General features: G+C 38.6%; 1 protein-coding gene across 3 annotated transcripts in view; it reads right to left on the bottom strand.

Moving 5' to 3' along the window:
- Positions 1 to 19,073, bottom strand: part of PTPRT (protein tyrosine phosphatase receptor type T) — an 800,956-nt gene that overhangs the window by 219,113 nt on the left and 562,770 nt on the right. For all 3 annotated transcript variants that reach the window (XM_042930943.1, XM_042930944.1, XM_042930945.1), the window contains exon 11: positions 18,311 to 18,584. In XM_042930943.1, coding sequence (XP_042786877.1) covers positions 18,311 to 18,584 — 274 coding nt within the window. The remainder of the gene's footprint in view (positions 1 to 18,310; positions 18,585 to 19,073) is intronic.

Below are 19,073 nucleotides of genomic sequence, written 5' to 3'. Positions count from 1 at the left end.
GTGCCCAGATGTTTTCACAGGGAAACTGCAACCAGACTGTTGAAGACAAGATAGCACTAACATATATTATTCTACAACATGGAAAATGAAGGAAGGCTTGCTCATTTCATTATGAAACCAGCCTAACACTGACACATAAACTTAGTAAAGATAATACCAAAAAAAAAAAAAAAAAAAAAAAAAGAAAAGGGAAATTATAGATCAATTTTATGTTCCAATGTGTAAAACTCTTAACATGTTAGTAAACGGAATTCAACACTTGCATTGAGAAAAGTTAAATGCTATGACCAAGAGGAATGTATTCTAGAAGTGGAAGGTTGGTTTGATGTGAAGAAATCCATTCATATGATACATACACACACACTGTATTAAGAGATCAAAGAAGAAAATCCTATCATTATATCTAACATAAAAAAAGCATTTGATGCAATTCAATACTTATTTCTAATTTAAAAAGCCACTCAAGAAAATAGGAATTGATGAATACTTTCATAATATAATGAAAAAATATATTTTAGTCCTAAAATCAGCATCCTACTTAATGGGGATTTAGTAAAGGCATTCCCACTAACATCAAGATCAAGAGTAGAATATTCTCTGTCTCCACTACCCCTTTAGAAAATACTGGAAGTAGCAGCCAGTGCAACTTGTATAAAAGAAATCAAATAGAGGCATATAAATTGGAAAATAAACTTTAAAATATTTCTGTTTGCAAATGACATCATGGTATATCTAGAAATCCTTAGAGAATTAATGATAAAAATTAGCAGGATATAAAATTAACATATAAAGTGAACAGTATCCATATATACAACTGATAGTCAGAGGATATGATGCCAGCAAATCCCATTTACAATGACAACTAAGTTTAAATACTTGGTAATAAACTTACCAAGAAGTGCAAAACCTTTATAAAGAAAATTTTACAACACCCCTGAAAAACATAATGGCAGACTGGAACAAAAAAAAGTTATGCTCTGTTCTCAGCTAGGACAATATAACATCTTAAAGATGTCAGTTCACCCTAATTAACGTGTAAATGAGTGGTAATAGCAGTAAAATTACTAATAGGACTTTTATGGAGCTGGACAAGTGATACTAAGACTTGCATGAAAAAATGAACATGCAAAAAGTAGGAAATCACTGAAAGAGAAAGTCCAGGCAGGACAACTTGCCCTAACACATATTAAAAACATAAAATCTCTGTAATTTTACCAGTGTGGTATTAGTGCATAAAGAGGCCAATGGGCCAGGGGAACAGAATGCAAAATCCAGAGAAAGACCCAAGAACATATGAAAATCTAAAATATGAGAAAAGGGGCATCTCAAATTACTGGGGCAAAGATGGACTTATAAATAAATGTTGCTAGGACAACCAAACAGACATTTGGGGAAAAAAGACAAAATTAAATCCATACTTCACACCATACACAAAAATAAACACCAAACATCAGAAATTTAAATGTAAAGAAATGAAACTATACAAGCAGAAGAAGCAAATATGTGTGAATTCCTTTATAAACTTGGTGTAAGATTTTTCACTCTGACTCAAAGTGTAGATGCAATAAAAAAAAATTGATGCATTTCACTACCTTTTTTTTTTTTTTTGGTGTGGCAAAAACACTGATAAGCAGAGTCAAAAGACAACAAACTGGGAAAAATTGCAACATATAGCACAGAGAAAGAGTTAATATCCTTTGGGGTGCCTGGGTGGCTCAATCAGTTGAGCGCCCAACTCTTTGATTTTTGGCTTGGGGTATGACCTCAGGGTTCGTGAGTTTGAGCCCTCCATCAAGCCCTGCAATGACAGTGCAGAGCCTGCTTGGGATTCTTTCTCTCTCCCTCTCTCTGTTCCTCCCCAACTTGTGCTTTCTCTGTCTCTCAAAATAAATAAATTAAAAAAACAACACTTTAAAGTAAAAAGAAAAGAGGGTCTGCCTGGGTGGCTCAGTCAGTTAAGCGTCCAACTTCGGTTCAGGTCATATCTCACAGTTCGTGAGTTCGAGCCCTCCGTCAGGGCTCTGTGCTGACATCTCAGAGCCTGGAACCTGCTTTGGATTCTGTGTCTCCCTCTCTGCCATTTTCCCGTTCACACTCTGTTTGTCTCTCTCTAAAAAATAAACATTAAAAAAATTAAAAAGAGAAGAGCTAATATCCCTTCCTTATATATAAATAGACCTTAGAAATTGAGGGGAAAAGGTAAAAAGCCTGATAGAAAATCAGGCAAAAGACATAAGGAAAAGCGGCTGGCTCTGTCGGTAGAACAGGCAATTCTTGATCTCGGGATCATGAGTCTGAGCTCCACGATAGGAACAAAGTTTACTTAAAAATATACATATAAAGCAGTAATTAAAAAATTAAATTAAAATGTCTCCTAAATATATGAATATATTTTAATTATATATATATTTTAATTATATATATATATAATTTAATTATGAATATATATTTTAAAATGTATGACTTCACTTATAATAAGAGAAAGGAGATTAAAAACATATTGAGATAAAACTTCTTTTAAAATTGAGGTATAATTGAAATACAATATTATATTAGTTTCATGTAGACAACACAGTGACTCAACATTTTTATACATTGTGAAATGATCACCACAACAAGTCTAGTTACCATCTGTCACCATACAAAGTTGATACAATATTATTGACTATATTCCCTATGGCATACATTGCCCCTGACCAATTTATTTTATTAAAATTGGCATTCTTGTTCCCCTTCAATCATTTTGCTCTCCCCCAAGCCCCTCCCTTCTAGTAACCAACAATTTGTTCTCTGTATTTATGAGTATGAGTCTTGTTATATTTGTTTGCTTTGTTTTTTAGATTCCACATATAAGTAAAGTCATGAAGTATTTGTCTTTCTCTGACTTACTTGCCTTAGCATAATCATATTCTCAAAGTCTGGCTAGCCATGCTGTCACAAATGGCAAGATTTCATTCTTTTTTTTTTTTTAATGGCTGAGTAGTGTTCCACTGTGCACGTGTATATACACATCATATAAACATATATATGTACATACATGACACGTCTTCTTTATCCACTCACCCACTGATGAATACTTAGGTTGTTTCAATCAAAAAGATACATGCACCCCTACATTTGTTGCAGCATTATTTAATAGCCAAGATAAAATTTCTTATGTATAACTTTGGAGACACCTCCCAAAATACAGAAATATATATTCATACATTCCTTTATTACAGTAGTGTTTGCAATTGAAAAATACTGGGAAAAATCTATATGTACATATAGGAGAATAATTGAGTAGACTAATATAGCTACATCATGAAATACTATGAAGCTACAAAAAAGAATGATCTCTATGAAATAATATAAAGTGATTTTCAGGCCTCCATGGTATGTCACCTTTTTTATAAGAGGAAATAAAATATATGTGAACTTCTTAATTTTTTCCAATAATTTACAAGAAACCAATGACACTGATTTCCCACAGGGGATAGTGGGAATGGGGGGGAAAGAAATGGTATGTACCTTTCTGCATACACTTCTTTTGTATAGCTTACACTTTTGGAACCATGTTGCAATGTTTTACATATCCAAAAAAAAAAAAGCAGTAAGAATGGGGAAAGGGGCAGGTACCTGGGTGGCTCAGTTGGTTAAGTGGCCAACTCTTGATTTCAGCTCAGGTCATGATCTCACACTTGTGAGATCAAGCCCCACATTGGGCGTGGAACCTGCCCAAGATTCTCTCTCTCCCTCTGCTCCTCCCCCCATCTCAAAAAATAAATGGGTAAAATGAACCCAAAATTAGTAACAAAGATAACCAAATAAACCTAACTACATTCCCAATAAACAACCGTACCTTAGAGAAAGAAAAAAGAACCAACTAACTCTGAACACAATATTTTGTACAGCCCATCTATAAGTCTATGTTAAATCCTAGTTAATTGGTTTGTTTTACAAAGTGATATAGGTTAGTAATTCTGAAAATAATTTTTAGGTATTCTAGGGTTGAGTGAATAAGGAAACATGTTGAGAATAATTAAAATTTCTCACTGCCAGAGAAGTGAGCTGAAATATGGGAGGGGTGAAGACTGAAATGAATCCTGTGATGTCAGACTGGAATTAGGGCTATGATTATAAACTCTTGGTTTTTAATACAGAGATTATTATTAACTGGCTAGGCAGTCAGAGAGGCAGATAGATATAGGAAAGTATATAGGTACATGTATATCTTGTATTTGTTTTCACTGTGAGAGCCAGAAGCAATAATACCCATCAGCAACAATACTCAGCAGCTCTGAGATCTTGGTTTCTAAGTACCATTCTCTATTAAAGGAATTGGAGTTGGTGCACAAAAAGCACAATAAATCGTACCAGAAAAATAAAAAAAAGTTTCCAAGAACTTATGGGGACATATCACAAGGACAAAGGTACTTCTCTGAAGGTATACTTCTTATATTTGCACGATCTGGACAGAGAGACAAATGAGAGCCACAAACTGCTTACTTAAATGCTTAAATCAATAGATCAAACTAATGACCTGTTAAATGAGATATACTCGTTCCATCCTACTTTGGCAAATGCATCTGTACATAAAAACAAAAATCAGAAGATACATGCATAGTTTTCACCTGGCTATAAGTCAGCAAAATATATCTTTAAAAAAAAAGGGATATAGGAACTGACTAGAAGGGGCTCCCACTAAGACTGGGACAATCTGAGCATAAAAATAAATAATAATGGCAATAGGTTATCATGGACTCAGTACAATCAGAATCTGTGAGTTTTCACTAATAGAAATAAATAATACATTAAAAACAAGGGAGAAAGGAGAGCCCATCCTCACAATAGATGTTAACCAATGCATAAATTATCATGGAATGAGAAAAAACATCCTTTGGCAAACATCTTATCAAGAATTGATTCAGACAAGAATCATCAACAAATGCTAAAACTAAGGGAAGAAAGTTTAATGAAGAACAGGATGTTTACCTAGTGTAGAAATAAATCCTCACAAAACATGTATACATTAAAAAGAAACAGTAACTTTACAGTGAGGAAAACCTTGGTGGAGAACACTTTAAGGATCAACTTTAACATTACCTGTAATGGCACACATGGATATAAAGTGCCTCCTGATATGATGCACTGGGAAGAATTCAATATCACTTTTGTAGTATTCCTGCCAAAAAAGGCATAACTTTAATCTAATCCCAAGCAAACCCAACACGGGGACATTCCGCAAAATAACTGGCCTATCGTAATTTTCAAGACTCAAGGTCAAGAGAAACAAGGAAAGGCTGAGATATAACGAATCTAAAGAGACATGACAACTAAATGTAACAAGTGATCCTGGGCCAGATTAAAAAAACAAAAACAAAAAAATCTGACATAAAGGACATAATTGAGTCAAGTGGCAAAGCTGGGACTAATGGTATTACATCAACATTAATTTCCTGGTAATTGTATTGTACTGTATTGGAAATGCATGTTGAAGCATTTAGGTGTAAAGGGATGACAGATCACTGACTGACAGATTGATAGATAGAGTTGGGGAGACAGAGAGAGAGAATGGAATGGTAAAGCAAATATGGTAATCTGTAAGCAATTAGGGAGCTAGGGTGGTCTATGAAAGCTCTTTATGTTATTCTTGACACTTTTCTGTAAGTTTGAAATGACTTTGAAACAAGGAGTCAAAAATATTTGCCAGAGTAGAGGGAGTGAATTGGGGTAGATCAAAGAAGACTGGTAATGGGTTGATCATTGTTGAAATAAGGGGCATACAGAAATGAGTCTATGATACTCTTTATTTTTGTACAAGTTTGAAATTTTCCATATTAACAAATTTCTTAAAGGGAGAGAATATTTTTTTTGCCACATCCTGAATATATTGTGTTCTCTTTGTCTCAGCTATCACCACCTTTCTCTACAGCCATTATCTCTTTCCTAAATGGCTGCAATAGCTTTCTGTCCACTCTACCTACAGCCTTTCTTGACCCTGATAATTCATGCCTCTCTGTAATCTTTTAACTGCCTAGGACAGATCCCACTAATCCCTATTTAAACTCTCCAATGGATTCCTGGTAGATTAAGGGTAAAACCCCAGCTCTTCCCCTTGATTGTTACTTCCCTGCATAAACCAACATTGCCATTTCTTCTTTTTACTACTTTCTCCCTCTAGGCAGATTGCTTTTGTTTACAATCCCTGAACCTACTCAATTCATTTCGTCCTCAGGGCCTTTACATTTGCTGTTCCCTCTGCCTGGAATCTCATAATCTTCATGTCCTGATCATTTGAGTTTTGTATCTGTCACTTCCTCAAGATGCCTTCCCTGATGGTTCCACTCAATTGCCACACTCTCCATTCACCCTCTATCATAGATCATTCTTTTCTATTCTCACCCATCCTTACATGAAATTGTAATTTTTATGAACTTTCCATGCTTCCCACCAGATATAAAGAAAGACCATGAAGGCAAGAGACTTGCTCATTCTTTTCACTGATGGCACAGTACCTGGCACATACGGATCATGCCATAAAAAATGGGGGATGTTAGACATTCAAATTCTAGTTTTGTTTTTCACTGGTTGAGTGAACTTGGGTAAATCCCTTGGGCAAATCCCTTGGGCAAATTCCTTAATCTTTCTGAATCACACTGTCCTCATCTATGGAATGGTAGCAATACCCAATGCACATCTCACTGGGTTGAACAAAATTTTGAACGCACATGTGCCTGAGAGATGCAAAGAAGTAGACGTGCATGGCTTTATTATTATAATGAATTGATACTGGGATTATTGACAAAATCATGTTCCCTGTCTAAAAGAGAATAAATTCTAAGCTTTTAACTATAGCCTGCTAAGTCCTCCCACCCCTCATTATCTGCTTCCTGTCTTTCTCTCTCTGGCCTTCTATCTATATCTCAGAATCAATCCTATCAAATCTTCCCAAATCATGGAATGATACAATTTGGGCCTCTGCTCAGATGCTTCCTCTATAGGACACGCTCAGTCCTCTGACCTATTGTCTGCATGAGAAATACCCACTTACCTTCAAAATTCAAATAAATTGTCATTTTTTTTTCTATGAAACTTTTCCTAAGTACCTTCTCATCCCCTCCATCTCCAGGCTTCCAGGGGTACAGTGGGTACTCCACCAATGAGACCCCTGATATGGTTTATTGTACACATAAACCTATTGTACACATTTGTTTGCATGACTGTCTTTCCCACTGTACTGTGCGTTCTCCAGGGCAGGAACTGTACCTTATTTACCTGTTTACCTGTGTATCTCCCCACCAGATCAGAGCAAGCCCTTAATAAATGGCTGTTGGATTTTTGCTGCCACCACCACCACCATCAGCAGCAGCATCTCCTTACAGAGGAGAGAATGGCCAATGATGACACAGTTTTGCAGAATAAACAAATGCAGATAAATGGGGGAGACCGGGTTCAAGTCATGGCTCTGACCTTGGGCAAATCACTTCCCCACTCTGGACAACAGTTTCTTTTTCTGTTGTAAGAAGGGCACCGTATAATCTATACACTCCCTTTTAAAACTACATTTCATGCTTCCCATTCCTCAACACCAGAATTATACTCTAATTGGGATGTCCAAAGTGTGGTTCTTGGGCCTCATGGAGAGAGCGTTAGACCTTCCACAAGGGACTGGGAACTCCCAGGTCTAAACCAACAGAAGCTAGAGCCGTCCTTCATGCCTCCCTGCACAGCTCTTATCTGACCTTAATGATCACGGCTCTCTGTGAGAGATCCTTTGAGCTGTAATTACTAATTGATGTTTGTAAAGCCTTTGAAATTCTCAGGTGACAGATGTAATCAAGGGCCAATTTATTATGATAATTGTTATTAGTACAGCTCCTCATTATTTGTTGATGTTAACGGCAGGGCCAGCAGGTGTTTCAAGATTAAGCAGGGGATTGAGGCTGGCCATATCTGGGCAGAGAAAGAGATAAATGTGATGTGTGGGGGATCTGAGGTCTTTTAGAGACCCTGCTGATTTCAGTCTAGTCAGATTCCACTTTGTGGGGTAATGAATCAGCATCAAGGCACTAAATGTATAAGGCTGCCTAATGGCATGTTTACATGTTCATGTTCAAACCCAGCTCGGTCTCTTGCTCCTGGAATGTGCTTCGGCACATCCTCAGTCTTGGCTTGCTCCTCTGTTAAATGAAGATACATCCAGTATGAATTTACACTTGCTGTGTAATTGTGCAATTTACACTTGCTTGAGGCAAGGAAGAGCGGATGTGGGAAGACCAGTTGGGAGGCTGTTGAGGTTTCCCAGGCACAAGATGATGATATTTAGGATGAGGATGGTGACACTGGAAATGAGAAGAATATGTGGATTGAAGAAAACTTGAGTGTCGAACCATTAGCATTTGGTGAGCAACTGGATACAGCAAGTGAGATGTCTTGGGCAACCCAGACTTCTAAGATAGGAAAGACCCAGGGATCTTTTTGGAGGGGAGGAATGAACAATTCAGTTTTTAAGAAGTCATTGCTTACTATCTCCACCAGTCTCATGTAGGTTTGGTTTATGTGACTCTCATCAACTCTGCAGCCCAATAAATTGAGTTAATGGGCAAATCTGGGGGACATGATGTAAAGGTTGGAACATGACCAACATTCAGTTTCCAGGAAGGGCTTGCAGAACTGCCCACTTGTTTCTCTGTAAGTACATTTCTAACCTCCCTTTGAAATCTCACTCTTCCTGTCTCCTCGATGTATCCAGTGTGCCAACTGGTGTCTTTGCACACTTTGGACTTCACTGATTTTGTTTCTCCTCCCTTAATTACCTCCTCCTGAACCCTATTCCCCATCTATTCAAATTTGATTGATGGATTTCAAAAGCCTGTGCACCCTCTGATTTTTCGTGTCCTTTCCTTAGTACACCTCTATACTCTGCCTCATATATATCACCTGTGACATTCTAGTAATGATAGCTGACACTAACTCAGTGTTTATTGCAAGCCAAGCACCATGATAAGCATTTTTAATGCATCTTCTTATTTAATATTTACATTTTGATAAAGTTGATACTATGGGCATAAAAATTTTCCGAATGAGAACTTGATTCATAGAGTCTAAATCACTTTCCTAAGGTCACATGGATGGTCAGTGCCAACCTATGCAACAGACTCTGTACCAGGTATGTTCATCAATAATGCCTAGGGAAAAAAAACTTTGAGATCCATTAATTTATTTAATGGAATTAATTGATGGCATTAATGCTATTATACAGCACAAGAAACAAAATCACTGAGTGTAAATGACTCCATTAAAGTTCAATTTAATATTGTATCACAATGTTGATTGGGAAGCAGAGACAGTATGGTATTGGAGTAGAGACAGTGTTGAGTGTTGGAGTAGAGATAGTATGATATTGGCCAGTATCTCCTCAGGGCCCCTTATGTAAGAATATACATGATAAATCTCCCTTCTAGAGTCTCCCATGGAAAGTATGTATGCTTCTTTTCATGAAGACAAACTTTGCAAATCTGCCATACATTCCTTTTTGCCTTTGCTTCCAGGAAGCTCAGGAGGTACAGCTAATGTTCTATTTCACTAACCACCTATGTTAGGCCTCTAGTGTAATGACAACGTTTCTTCTGCTAAGATTCTTGAGCTAATTTTAAATTTATATTAAGTCAGTATGCATACGTATTCACATATATACACACATAATTATATACACATGCTAAAATATGTGTATTATGCATACATACACATATGCTGAATTTGCACATGTGTGCATGCACAAACACATACACGTATATGTGATATCTTCATTCAAAAGGTGCTTAGGAATATGAATAAAGTTATCACGATCTATTATTTATTCCTTACAAAGACTCCGGGGAGCTTGGGAGGGCATATCTTGTCCCTACTTGACAGATGGGGAAACTGAAGTTTAGTAGGCAGGTATTCATTTCATGAAGCTGAAAAATAGCAGAGCCAGTTTTTAAAGTCATAGATCCAGTTTCCAAATTCAGTGGTATCCCAACTTTTTCACCATTTGGAGGCCAATTGGGCCAAACTTCATAAGGACCCTTGGTTTGCAAGGGGCCTGATGGAAGCAGAAAGCCCTGCTATGTGGAAACTTAGGTTGCTATTTCCATGAGCCTTTTGAGGGCTGGGGGCTGGAGCCTCAAGACCCGGACTGACAAGATTATCAGCTATCATCATTTGGGTAACCTCCATTTCCTTTTCCAAATGAGTCTAAAGTATCTTTGTGTTGAAAGGAAAATGTTCTTGGTCCCTCAGGTCTCATACCATGATAATAAAATCTGTAGGAACTAGGAGTGAGTGAAAAAATAAATTAGCAACCTGGGAGAGCTCATTTTGGTATTTGTACAAGGTGACACTCAGGGAATTTCTCTCTCACTTAGTAAGAGAAGTTTGAGCCCCAACAGGGCTTCAATAGAAGTTCAGAACTTTTAAGAGCAGGTGCTAAGGCTCACATAGTAGAAAGGAGCTTAGAGGTAGGTATGCTCAGGAGGCTGGGTGATCCCCAGGATCTGAGGACTGGGAAGGAGGACTGGGCAGGTTGATGCGGCAGGCAAAGCAGGCTCTGGTGACAAAGCAGGACTTGGAGGGGCACTGACCAGGCCTAAGTTTTCCAAAGTGGTTATAGAAAGGTTTTGGTGATAACCCTGGCTTCCAAATGTCCATTTCAGTCTCCCTCTCTACTTTCACTCAGCTGCGGCAGAGCTGATACAATCCAGAGACAAGTTCCTAACGTAGGACTATGGTAACAAGTCAGTAAAATAATACGTGGAGGTCTTCGGTTCACAGTTTTCTGATACTTTGGCAGCAATTGATGGGTGGGAGAGATCTAAAGTTTTCTGAGGCCTCTCAACCATACTTCATGGTAGACTTGGAAGAACCACTGCCTTTCAAAGTGGAACAGTGTCAACAGGGAGTATTAGACATTTCTTTACCATGTATCGATGGAGAGAAAATGAGAAAGCTGTTACTAAAATCCCTTCTTCAGTATGAAGTAACTGAGATTCTATGAGATTGTTGGATGCTCCTGGCAGTCTATTCATTCACTGATTTAAATGGAGTCACTTTGTGAGACCAATTGGGAAGTAGCACAGGTGATAGCACCTTCTTAGTGTCTGGGATGCAGTAGGAGCACAATAATAGAAAGTTCTCAGGATCTGTAATAGGAAATGGACAGGTGCTTCAAGATTGAGTGTATCATGGGAATTTTATGGACAAGTTTCATTATGGGCAATAATAAGGAAGTGTGGTGGTCATTAAGGATGTTCTCAAATACCTTAAGTTCACATTCTTGGCACTTGGCTGGAATCAGCTGCCTCATTGTTTTTGAAGTTAAGCATGGCCGCATAAATAGCCCTGGCCAATGAAATGTCCAAGTGCTGGGTATCATTTTGTGTGGAAATTTTTTAGAATGAGTGCCCTTTTGCCACATTTCTCTTCCTCTGCCTTGGTGATTGTGTAAGCATATGTCAAAATGGACTTTCCCTTAGCCTCAGCCCCCTGAGTGACTATGATGAACAGAGTCCTTCTGCCGACCCATTCTGGACATGCAGAAGGAATGAACAATATTTCTTTTTCTGATAATACATGGATATTTCATGGTTGTTTGCTACTATAGCATAAATTAGTTTGTCCTAACCAATACAGGGGTTTTCTTATAAATTCCCTGATTGGAATATCTAAAACCCAAGTCATGACATACCCCTGTATGATCTTAACCCTAACCCATCTGAGCTTGGGCCTCCCCTATCTTCTCATTCCATGGTCCACCTGAGCTTTCCTCACGTGACAAATGAGAAGTCACTAAAGGAGACAAGTGAGAAGTCACTAAAGGAGAAATAGAATCAGGAAACGGGGTTGGGAGGGGCAAGATCACTCCCCAAAGGCAAAATCGATTATGTCACAAGATTCAACAAGAACAGAGGTCAGACTTGGACCATGTGTGAAACATTAAACTAATAAAAATAAAGCCTGAAGTGAGGTTATGAAGCAATTAAGTGATGGGTGAGTCAAGACAGTCAACAGCTGCCACATAGACATAGTTCCTGAGGTTAGATAAGGATGCTCCAACCTTCCCCTGCCTCAGGAGAGGAGCTTCAGGAAAGCAGCAAAAAGGAAAAGAACTTGGGCGGGGGAGGTAGGTCATTCATCTTGAGATGTTAAGCAGCAGCACAAGTTCACATCATTGGAAATAGCCCAAATTCAAAGCCAAGTCTGTCTGATGACTACCTCTCAATTCTTTCCACCCCACCATGCCTCAGAAAACCAATCCACGTACAAACATTCTTTTAACAGTTTTTGGACACAACTAAATATAGCTCCTTCCAGTACATTCAGAGACGCAGAACTCTCCATAACCACACTCTACCTAGATAATCCTCACTATTATAATGTGATTACACTGCAAACATGAGGACCCCTTCAAAATAGCATCTGGCTTCCAACTGCTCTCAAGAGGCAATTGAGTTCAGGAGCTGGAAGAGAAAGCGAGAGAATGAGAACAATCACCCTGTACTTCCCAATTCTCTTATTTAGATCACCATTTGGCAGAGGCATCATCCAGGTTAAATGTGCTCCTACATGATGAAAAAGATATGGCAAGGAAAGAGTTTTCTCTCTGCATAAATATAACATGCACAACAACCCTGCCCAAGAAAAGGTGGCTTCTGGTGGATATTTGCATGAATTTGCCACACTTGTTTTGCATCCAACCGTTAATTATGGTCCTTTCAACTTCACAATTATGGCTAATGGTGGTGGGGATGCAGAGAACAGTAGATTCAGCAGACCTCATTCTGGGAGGAGTGGGGGAGAAAACAATGCAAAACTGCACCCACCTGCTGTTTACAACTGAGACAGTTACTCTGGGTACCATTTGGAAGATGTGGAGGAAATCAAGGCTGCCCAGGAGCCTGGAGCTTGGGAAATGAGACAGCTGGGGAAAAGTCTTACTGCTATGATGGAAGGAAGGTCCTCCAGGGGCTCATCTGTCTATGGTGAAAATAGCTCAGAACCACATCTCTCATGCCTCACAGACTGGAAATTCAGACTGCACTGACACTTACTTGGTATCTTTCAGAATTCAAGATCTTTTCTCATTTAATCTTCAAAATGACTGTGTGAGTTTTATATTACCATTTCGATTTCATAAGCAAGAAAACAGACTCACAAACAAGAAACAGTTCGAAACAGTTCATACTCTCATTCATCTACTCATGCAACAATCATCAAGTATCTACTATGTGTTAAATATTGTATTTAGTATGGAGAATACAGAGGCAAACAAAACAGAGCTGCTACCTCCGGTAGCTCTCAGTTTAAGGATGAAGGCATGCACTACACAAAAATAAGTGCAATTAAAAGTGTGCTCAGTGTTATAAAAAAAAAAAAAGAACAGGTTAACATGTGAGTGAGTACTGGCATGGACAGCTCTTAGAAAATATAAATGCAAAGTTCTCAGAGGATGGGACATCGAAAAGGAGGCCTGAAAAATGAGAAGGTACTAGTTCTGCAAAGAATGAAGAGAAGAGACAGGTAGAATTACAGCTTGCATAAGGGCTCCAAAGTGAGAAAAATATCTTGGAATGTTAGGGAAATAATGTTTTAGAAAATGGTAAGGAGAGGAGGGGTAGTGAACATGTAGCAGGCATGGTCTATCTCTGAAGTACAATTCTAGGTTCTAGGTATCGTTTTGAAGGAGGGCATTGGAAAAAAGGAGTATGTCTATGAAAGTACAGAACAAATAGGATTAAGAAGATAGAGAAAATCATTCCAAGTGAGAAACAGAAGTAACTGCATGTTAGACATCAATAAGATATAGCCTGGGTGACCAAACAAAGCTGGTAATTGGTACTGTCTTATTTTCTCCAAGAGGCTGACATGGGAAGAAAGATTTGATTTGTTCAAACAAATACAAGTGCTCAAGAGTACAGAGTTAAGAAGACCAAATTTGGCTTTATAGAAGGAAGAAAGTTCTAATAATTTTACCTGCTCCACAAAGGAATCAACTCTTTCCCTCCAGAGAATTGCAGTGATCAAGGTGAGGTTCTATAATGCCCTGCCAAGCACACCTTATTGGAGATTTCTTTGTAGGCTGCTGGTCTGCATTAGATGACACTGCAAAATTGCCCAGTTCTAAAATGATATAATAGATCTATGATATAGCCATATCCAAAATAAATGGTTACAATATGGCTTGATTCACAAGAAAGACTGGCACTGAGGAGTCAGAACCAAGGACAGTGCTCTAACAGCCAACACTGCCCTTGTTCTCCATAAGAAAGCATCAATGGCTAAATGTGATATTACTAATCTGATCAAAATTCCCAGTAAAAGTGCCTGTCAACAATCCACACTTCAGGAAAATACCTGCAAGGTCTCTGAGCACCATGCCTCATGATGTACATCATACTTGGGCTCTCCATTGTGTTTACAGAGATGGATTAAAATACTTCCACATTTATGTAGATTACTGTAGAATTTACAGAATATCCTTATCCTCATCCCATTAATATTCAACACAGATCTTATGTCAACATTTAATGAGTGAAGAAATGCCTTTTTTTGACGTTTGGTATGCACTTGCTAGAGGTTTACTTAATTAATTGATCAATCATATGTAACTATTTTTAATAGGTTACTTAAAATCAGAGTTATTAGGGTTTTGTGTGTAGGTAGTCTGATTGCACAGGCTGGATATTTATCCAGTCTGATGAACTGAAAAAAAAAACCTCTATTTAATATCCATAGAATAAATATACCTGGACCCTAAAATTTTCTTACCCCATTCTGATGAAACTTGCAGGTGGAGTTGGGAGAAATAAAACTGATTGACAGTGAGTTATTCAATCTGGCCAACGACTATCCTGCAACAAATGGCCATTTTTTGCTTTCCTTTAATTTGTTTTAATTTAATGTGACTTGGCCTCATCCTTTGTTTGGTTTTAATCTTCTAGTAATATGGAAATAGCTTGATCCAAGATATTTTTTCCTCTTTAAAGAGGGGAACAAAGAACCACTTAAAAGAATCAAACCTGGTACTTTTGTCTTCTGGCTTGCTTTATAGTTGCTGATTTTCATCACTTACAGTTTCATCACTTACAGTTTCCTTTGCTTCTCCCCATTTTCTTTGTAGATTGTTGTTTCCTGTTTTTTTAAAGGTTAGATTGGAAATCTGCCTTTATGTTTAAAAAAATTTACTTTTCAAAAATTCTCAGTATCAAAAATAAAGTAGTTGCTATTTGTTCCATCCTGTCTAAATTGGGGAAATTGGCAGATTTTTATTTACTCATCAATCCTCCAACTCTTTCTCAGTTTGTGTTGACATAACAGCAGATTACAGACCTTGATTAGAATTGTTAATTCCTTACATCTTCTCTTTAATTACTTTTTTATATTAACCTTCTCTTTTGTAACATATTTATAGCAATTATTTAGCATTAACACTATGTTTAGTTAATTTCCAAGTTCAGTGTTGGTCTTTTCATTCTACATTTCTCTGTTCTTGATTTCTTTATTTTGATTCATTGCTTGGTCAATTGCTCTTTGAATGATTTATTAGAGGCAGAGCATGCGGGAGCCCCTGGATACTGAGAATGTCTTTCTGATGTATTTACACAAGAACAACAACTGGGCTGATAAAGAATTTGTGGGTTATAACATTTTCTCCTCAAAAATCCTCCAGGCTTAACTGCATTGTCTGCTGCCCTTTATGAGATGGAGAAATCTGAGAGGGGCCGGCAGAGATTTGTTAGACTGAGAATGGCTTTTCTGCTCCTATGACTCTTTAACTTAACTCTTTTCAGTATAACTTAATACTAAATACAGTAATTTGAAATAGTGTGTAGTTTTTTCCTTGTCAGAAAAATACAACATGCTGAGCATCCAGCTCCCACAGCTCTTCCTCTGCTCCTTTTTCTGTTTCCTCCTGTTCCTCTGTCCCTCTATGTTTCCCTCAAGACACCTGGCATAAGCACCCATCCAATTCCTTTCCTGCAAATCTTAGTTCCAAAACGGGAGCACACATGGTGTGGGATGGAAGGCATAAGTAATTAAATGGCCTTGTTCATCCGGAAGCAGTAGTAGAAACTACTTCCTGGATGAGGTAGCTTCAGAGTGGGGTGACTTCTTTCCCAATGGCAAGCCTCCTTCCTTGAGGAAGTAACCTACTGTGTGAAGTTTGTAAAGCCAAACCTCCCACGGTTCTCTTGCCTCACCTGCTTGTTCCACTCAAGGCCAACCACACTTGGGTTGGGGAATTCCTCCTGGGGTCCATTTGTCTCTATAGACTTGGTCCCCAGCTGGGTTTCTATTAGAGTCATGGTAGGAATGTGATATAGAGTGAACTGAGTACAGCTGCTACTCTTCTTCACAGCATGGAAACCCAAACAGCACCTCTTGACATGTCGCCAAGAGCAGAGAAAGCCACACCTTCTCAGAATTGTGCTCGACCAACAAACTGGCCAGTCTGGGATGCAGAGAAAAAGAGACAAGATGGGCCCCCAGATGCTTTCTGCCCATCTTTATGTCTTCTTCCTCAATACGTCAGAGTGCTTCATGCAGAGGAAATACCAGATGGACAGATGGAAGGCAGTCTGGCAGCTTCTCTTTGTAGTTTTAGACTCTGAGGAATGTTGCTTGGGCAAGTAATAAATGCAGAACTGAAATACCAGTGTGGAATTTAAATGGGTATGTGGACATTTAAAATGTTAATTAGTTCCTCAATCCAGGTTTCTCATAAGGTAATGACTGCCACTGACAGACTAAACTCTCTATCTCGGCCACCAGAGCCTACAGAGGCTATTCAGCACACACTTCACCAAATCTTGCTTTTGTTTCAGCTTTCCTTCCTCCAGTGAGTTTCTCACTTCTCCAGATATACCATGGAACATGGCACACACCAGACTCCCTTATGTTAAGAAAAGGTCTTGCAGGGGAGAGGAGGGTTGCACATACTATGTAATCTTAATATGAACTATAGGGCTTAGCTTATGTCAGTATTTGTTGTATATTTGTTGAGTGAAATATGGCAACCTGAGATATATCCACAAAAGCAAAATGGGAAATACTTGTGTCATAAGAGGAACTAAAGATATTTAGTTTGCAGAAAATAAGACCACCTGGGTGTATCTGAACAGAGGGGAAGTGGATGGTAGGAAAGATCTGATGTAACTGAAAGAATACCACCTAAGAAGGTGATTGCATTGGTTCTCTTGGGACCTAAGGGTATGGACCAAGAGCATTGGGTAGAACCTATAATAAGAAACATATTTTGGGGCACCTAGGTGGCTCAGTTGGTTAAGCGTCCGACTTCAGCTCATGTCATGATCTCACAGTCTGTGAGTTCGAGCCCCGTGTTGGGCTCTGTGCTGACAGCTCAGAGCCTGGAGCCTGCTTCAGATTCTGTCTCCCTCGCTCCCTGCCCTCCCCCACTCATGCTCTGTCTCAAAAATAAATAAAAACATTAAAAACATGAAAAAAATAAACATATTTCAGGCAGTACAATAGAAGGCTTTCTTAGAGCCACCGACACCCCAAAGATCGGTAAAATTACCACATAAAGAAGTGAGTTCTTGGTCATTAGAGATATTCAAGAATAAGCACTAATACCAGTTAACTGTGATGTTGCAATGTTGATTGTTTTATGTGTAGGGGGAGAGAGGTAGATATTTGGTGACCTTTCCCATCCTTTTCAGCCCCGTGATTTTGTGATGTTATGACTGGTATCCCATCTTGACCAAAGAAATATCTGACACTAAAAAAGTTTCCCTTGTCTTTGGGAGAAGAGAATATTTTCTAATGTGAAAATTTTCTATTGCTAATAATAAAAGAGTTAGTATTCACTGATTAACTACAACATGCTTAATGCATTCATAAATAACAGATAGGTATTTTATGGATGAGGAAATTAATCGTTAGATGGGCATGCAATGTTCCCAAAGGTGATTTGAAAGAACTTTTTTATCTTTTAATATTGAGCTTTGCAAATTTTTTCTGTAAAGGGTCATATAGTAAATATTTTAGGCTTTATGTGGCATAAAGTCTCTGTCTAAACTACTCAACTGTATTGGTGTAGCATCAAAAGCAGCCTTAGACCAAGTAAATGAAAGGCACTGCTGTACTTAAAAAAAAGTGTGCGTGTGTGTGTGTGTGTGTGTGTGTGTGTGTGTGTATCAGTCATGGGGCTGGATTTGGTCCACAGGCCTTAGTTTGGCAACCTCTGCTCTAAAGCCATGCTACTTCTCATTTGAGAATAGGAAAATACAATCAAGGCAAGAAATGGCCTTCATGGGGCCATACTTACTCCATTGGCTTTGCTGAGTGCCTGGAAATAGATGCTGTAGCTTTTCAGAGGGGAAAGAGGAGGGTTCCAGTATCCATTGTATGTCTTGTTGTCACCCACTGTAAATGGCTGGGTGACAGGCAGGTTGGCAGGCTTCAATTCAGCAGCAAAGTAGTGTAGAGAATCAAGGCTGGAGGCATTCCTATAGCTCACAGGCACCGAAAAGCACTCAATGATATCAGCTGCCCTCCGTGATTTTTGAAGTCGCTCCTCCTTGACAACCAGCTGATAAACACTGAACAGGAAAGAGAAGCAGATGAGCAATGATCTGGAGGGATGCACTTGTTATTACCATTTCTGTCTAAAACTGAACCTCCCTCCTGAGTTTTAGAATTATAAACCCACTGCTGTATAGAAATAGATCTCCATTTAGATGTCCCAAGGCCAGCTCACACTGGATATATCCAAAATGTAACTTGGTCCCAACCCCTACAAACCTGCCTCTTCCTCCTTCTACCTTTCTTTCCTTAGTGAAGGGTAGCATTGGCCATCAAGTGACCAGATATTGAGTCTGGGGCTCATTTTCAATTCCTACCTCCTTAGATCTCACTCAGCCCCTATAAACAAAAAGCCCAGTTGACATCAGCAATCTGCATCTGCCCCACCTCTTTTTCTTCCTTCATTGATAATGCTTAGGTTGGGCACTTCCCTACCTCTTCCCGGATTCAACTGGTCTCTTTACCTCTAACTTACCTGATAAACTAGTCAACTCATTGATCTTCCT

The sequence above is a fragment of the Panthera leo genome, chromosome A3, assembly GCF_018350215.1.
Source record: "Panthera leo isolate Ple1 chromosome A3, P.leo_Ple1_pat1.1, whole genome shotgun sequence".
In the NCBI taxonomy this organism is placed as follows: Eukaryota; Metazoa; Chordata; class Mammalia; order Carnivora; family Felidae; genus Panthera; species Panthera leo.
The sequence above is the reverse complement of the archived record's forward strand: the minus strand, read 5'-3'. Positions and strand labels throughout refer to the sequence as shown.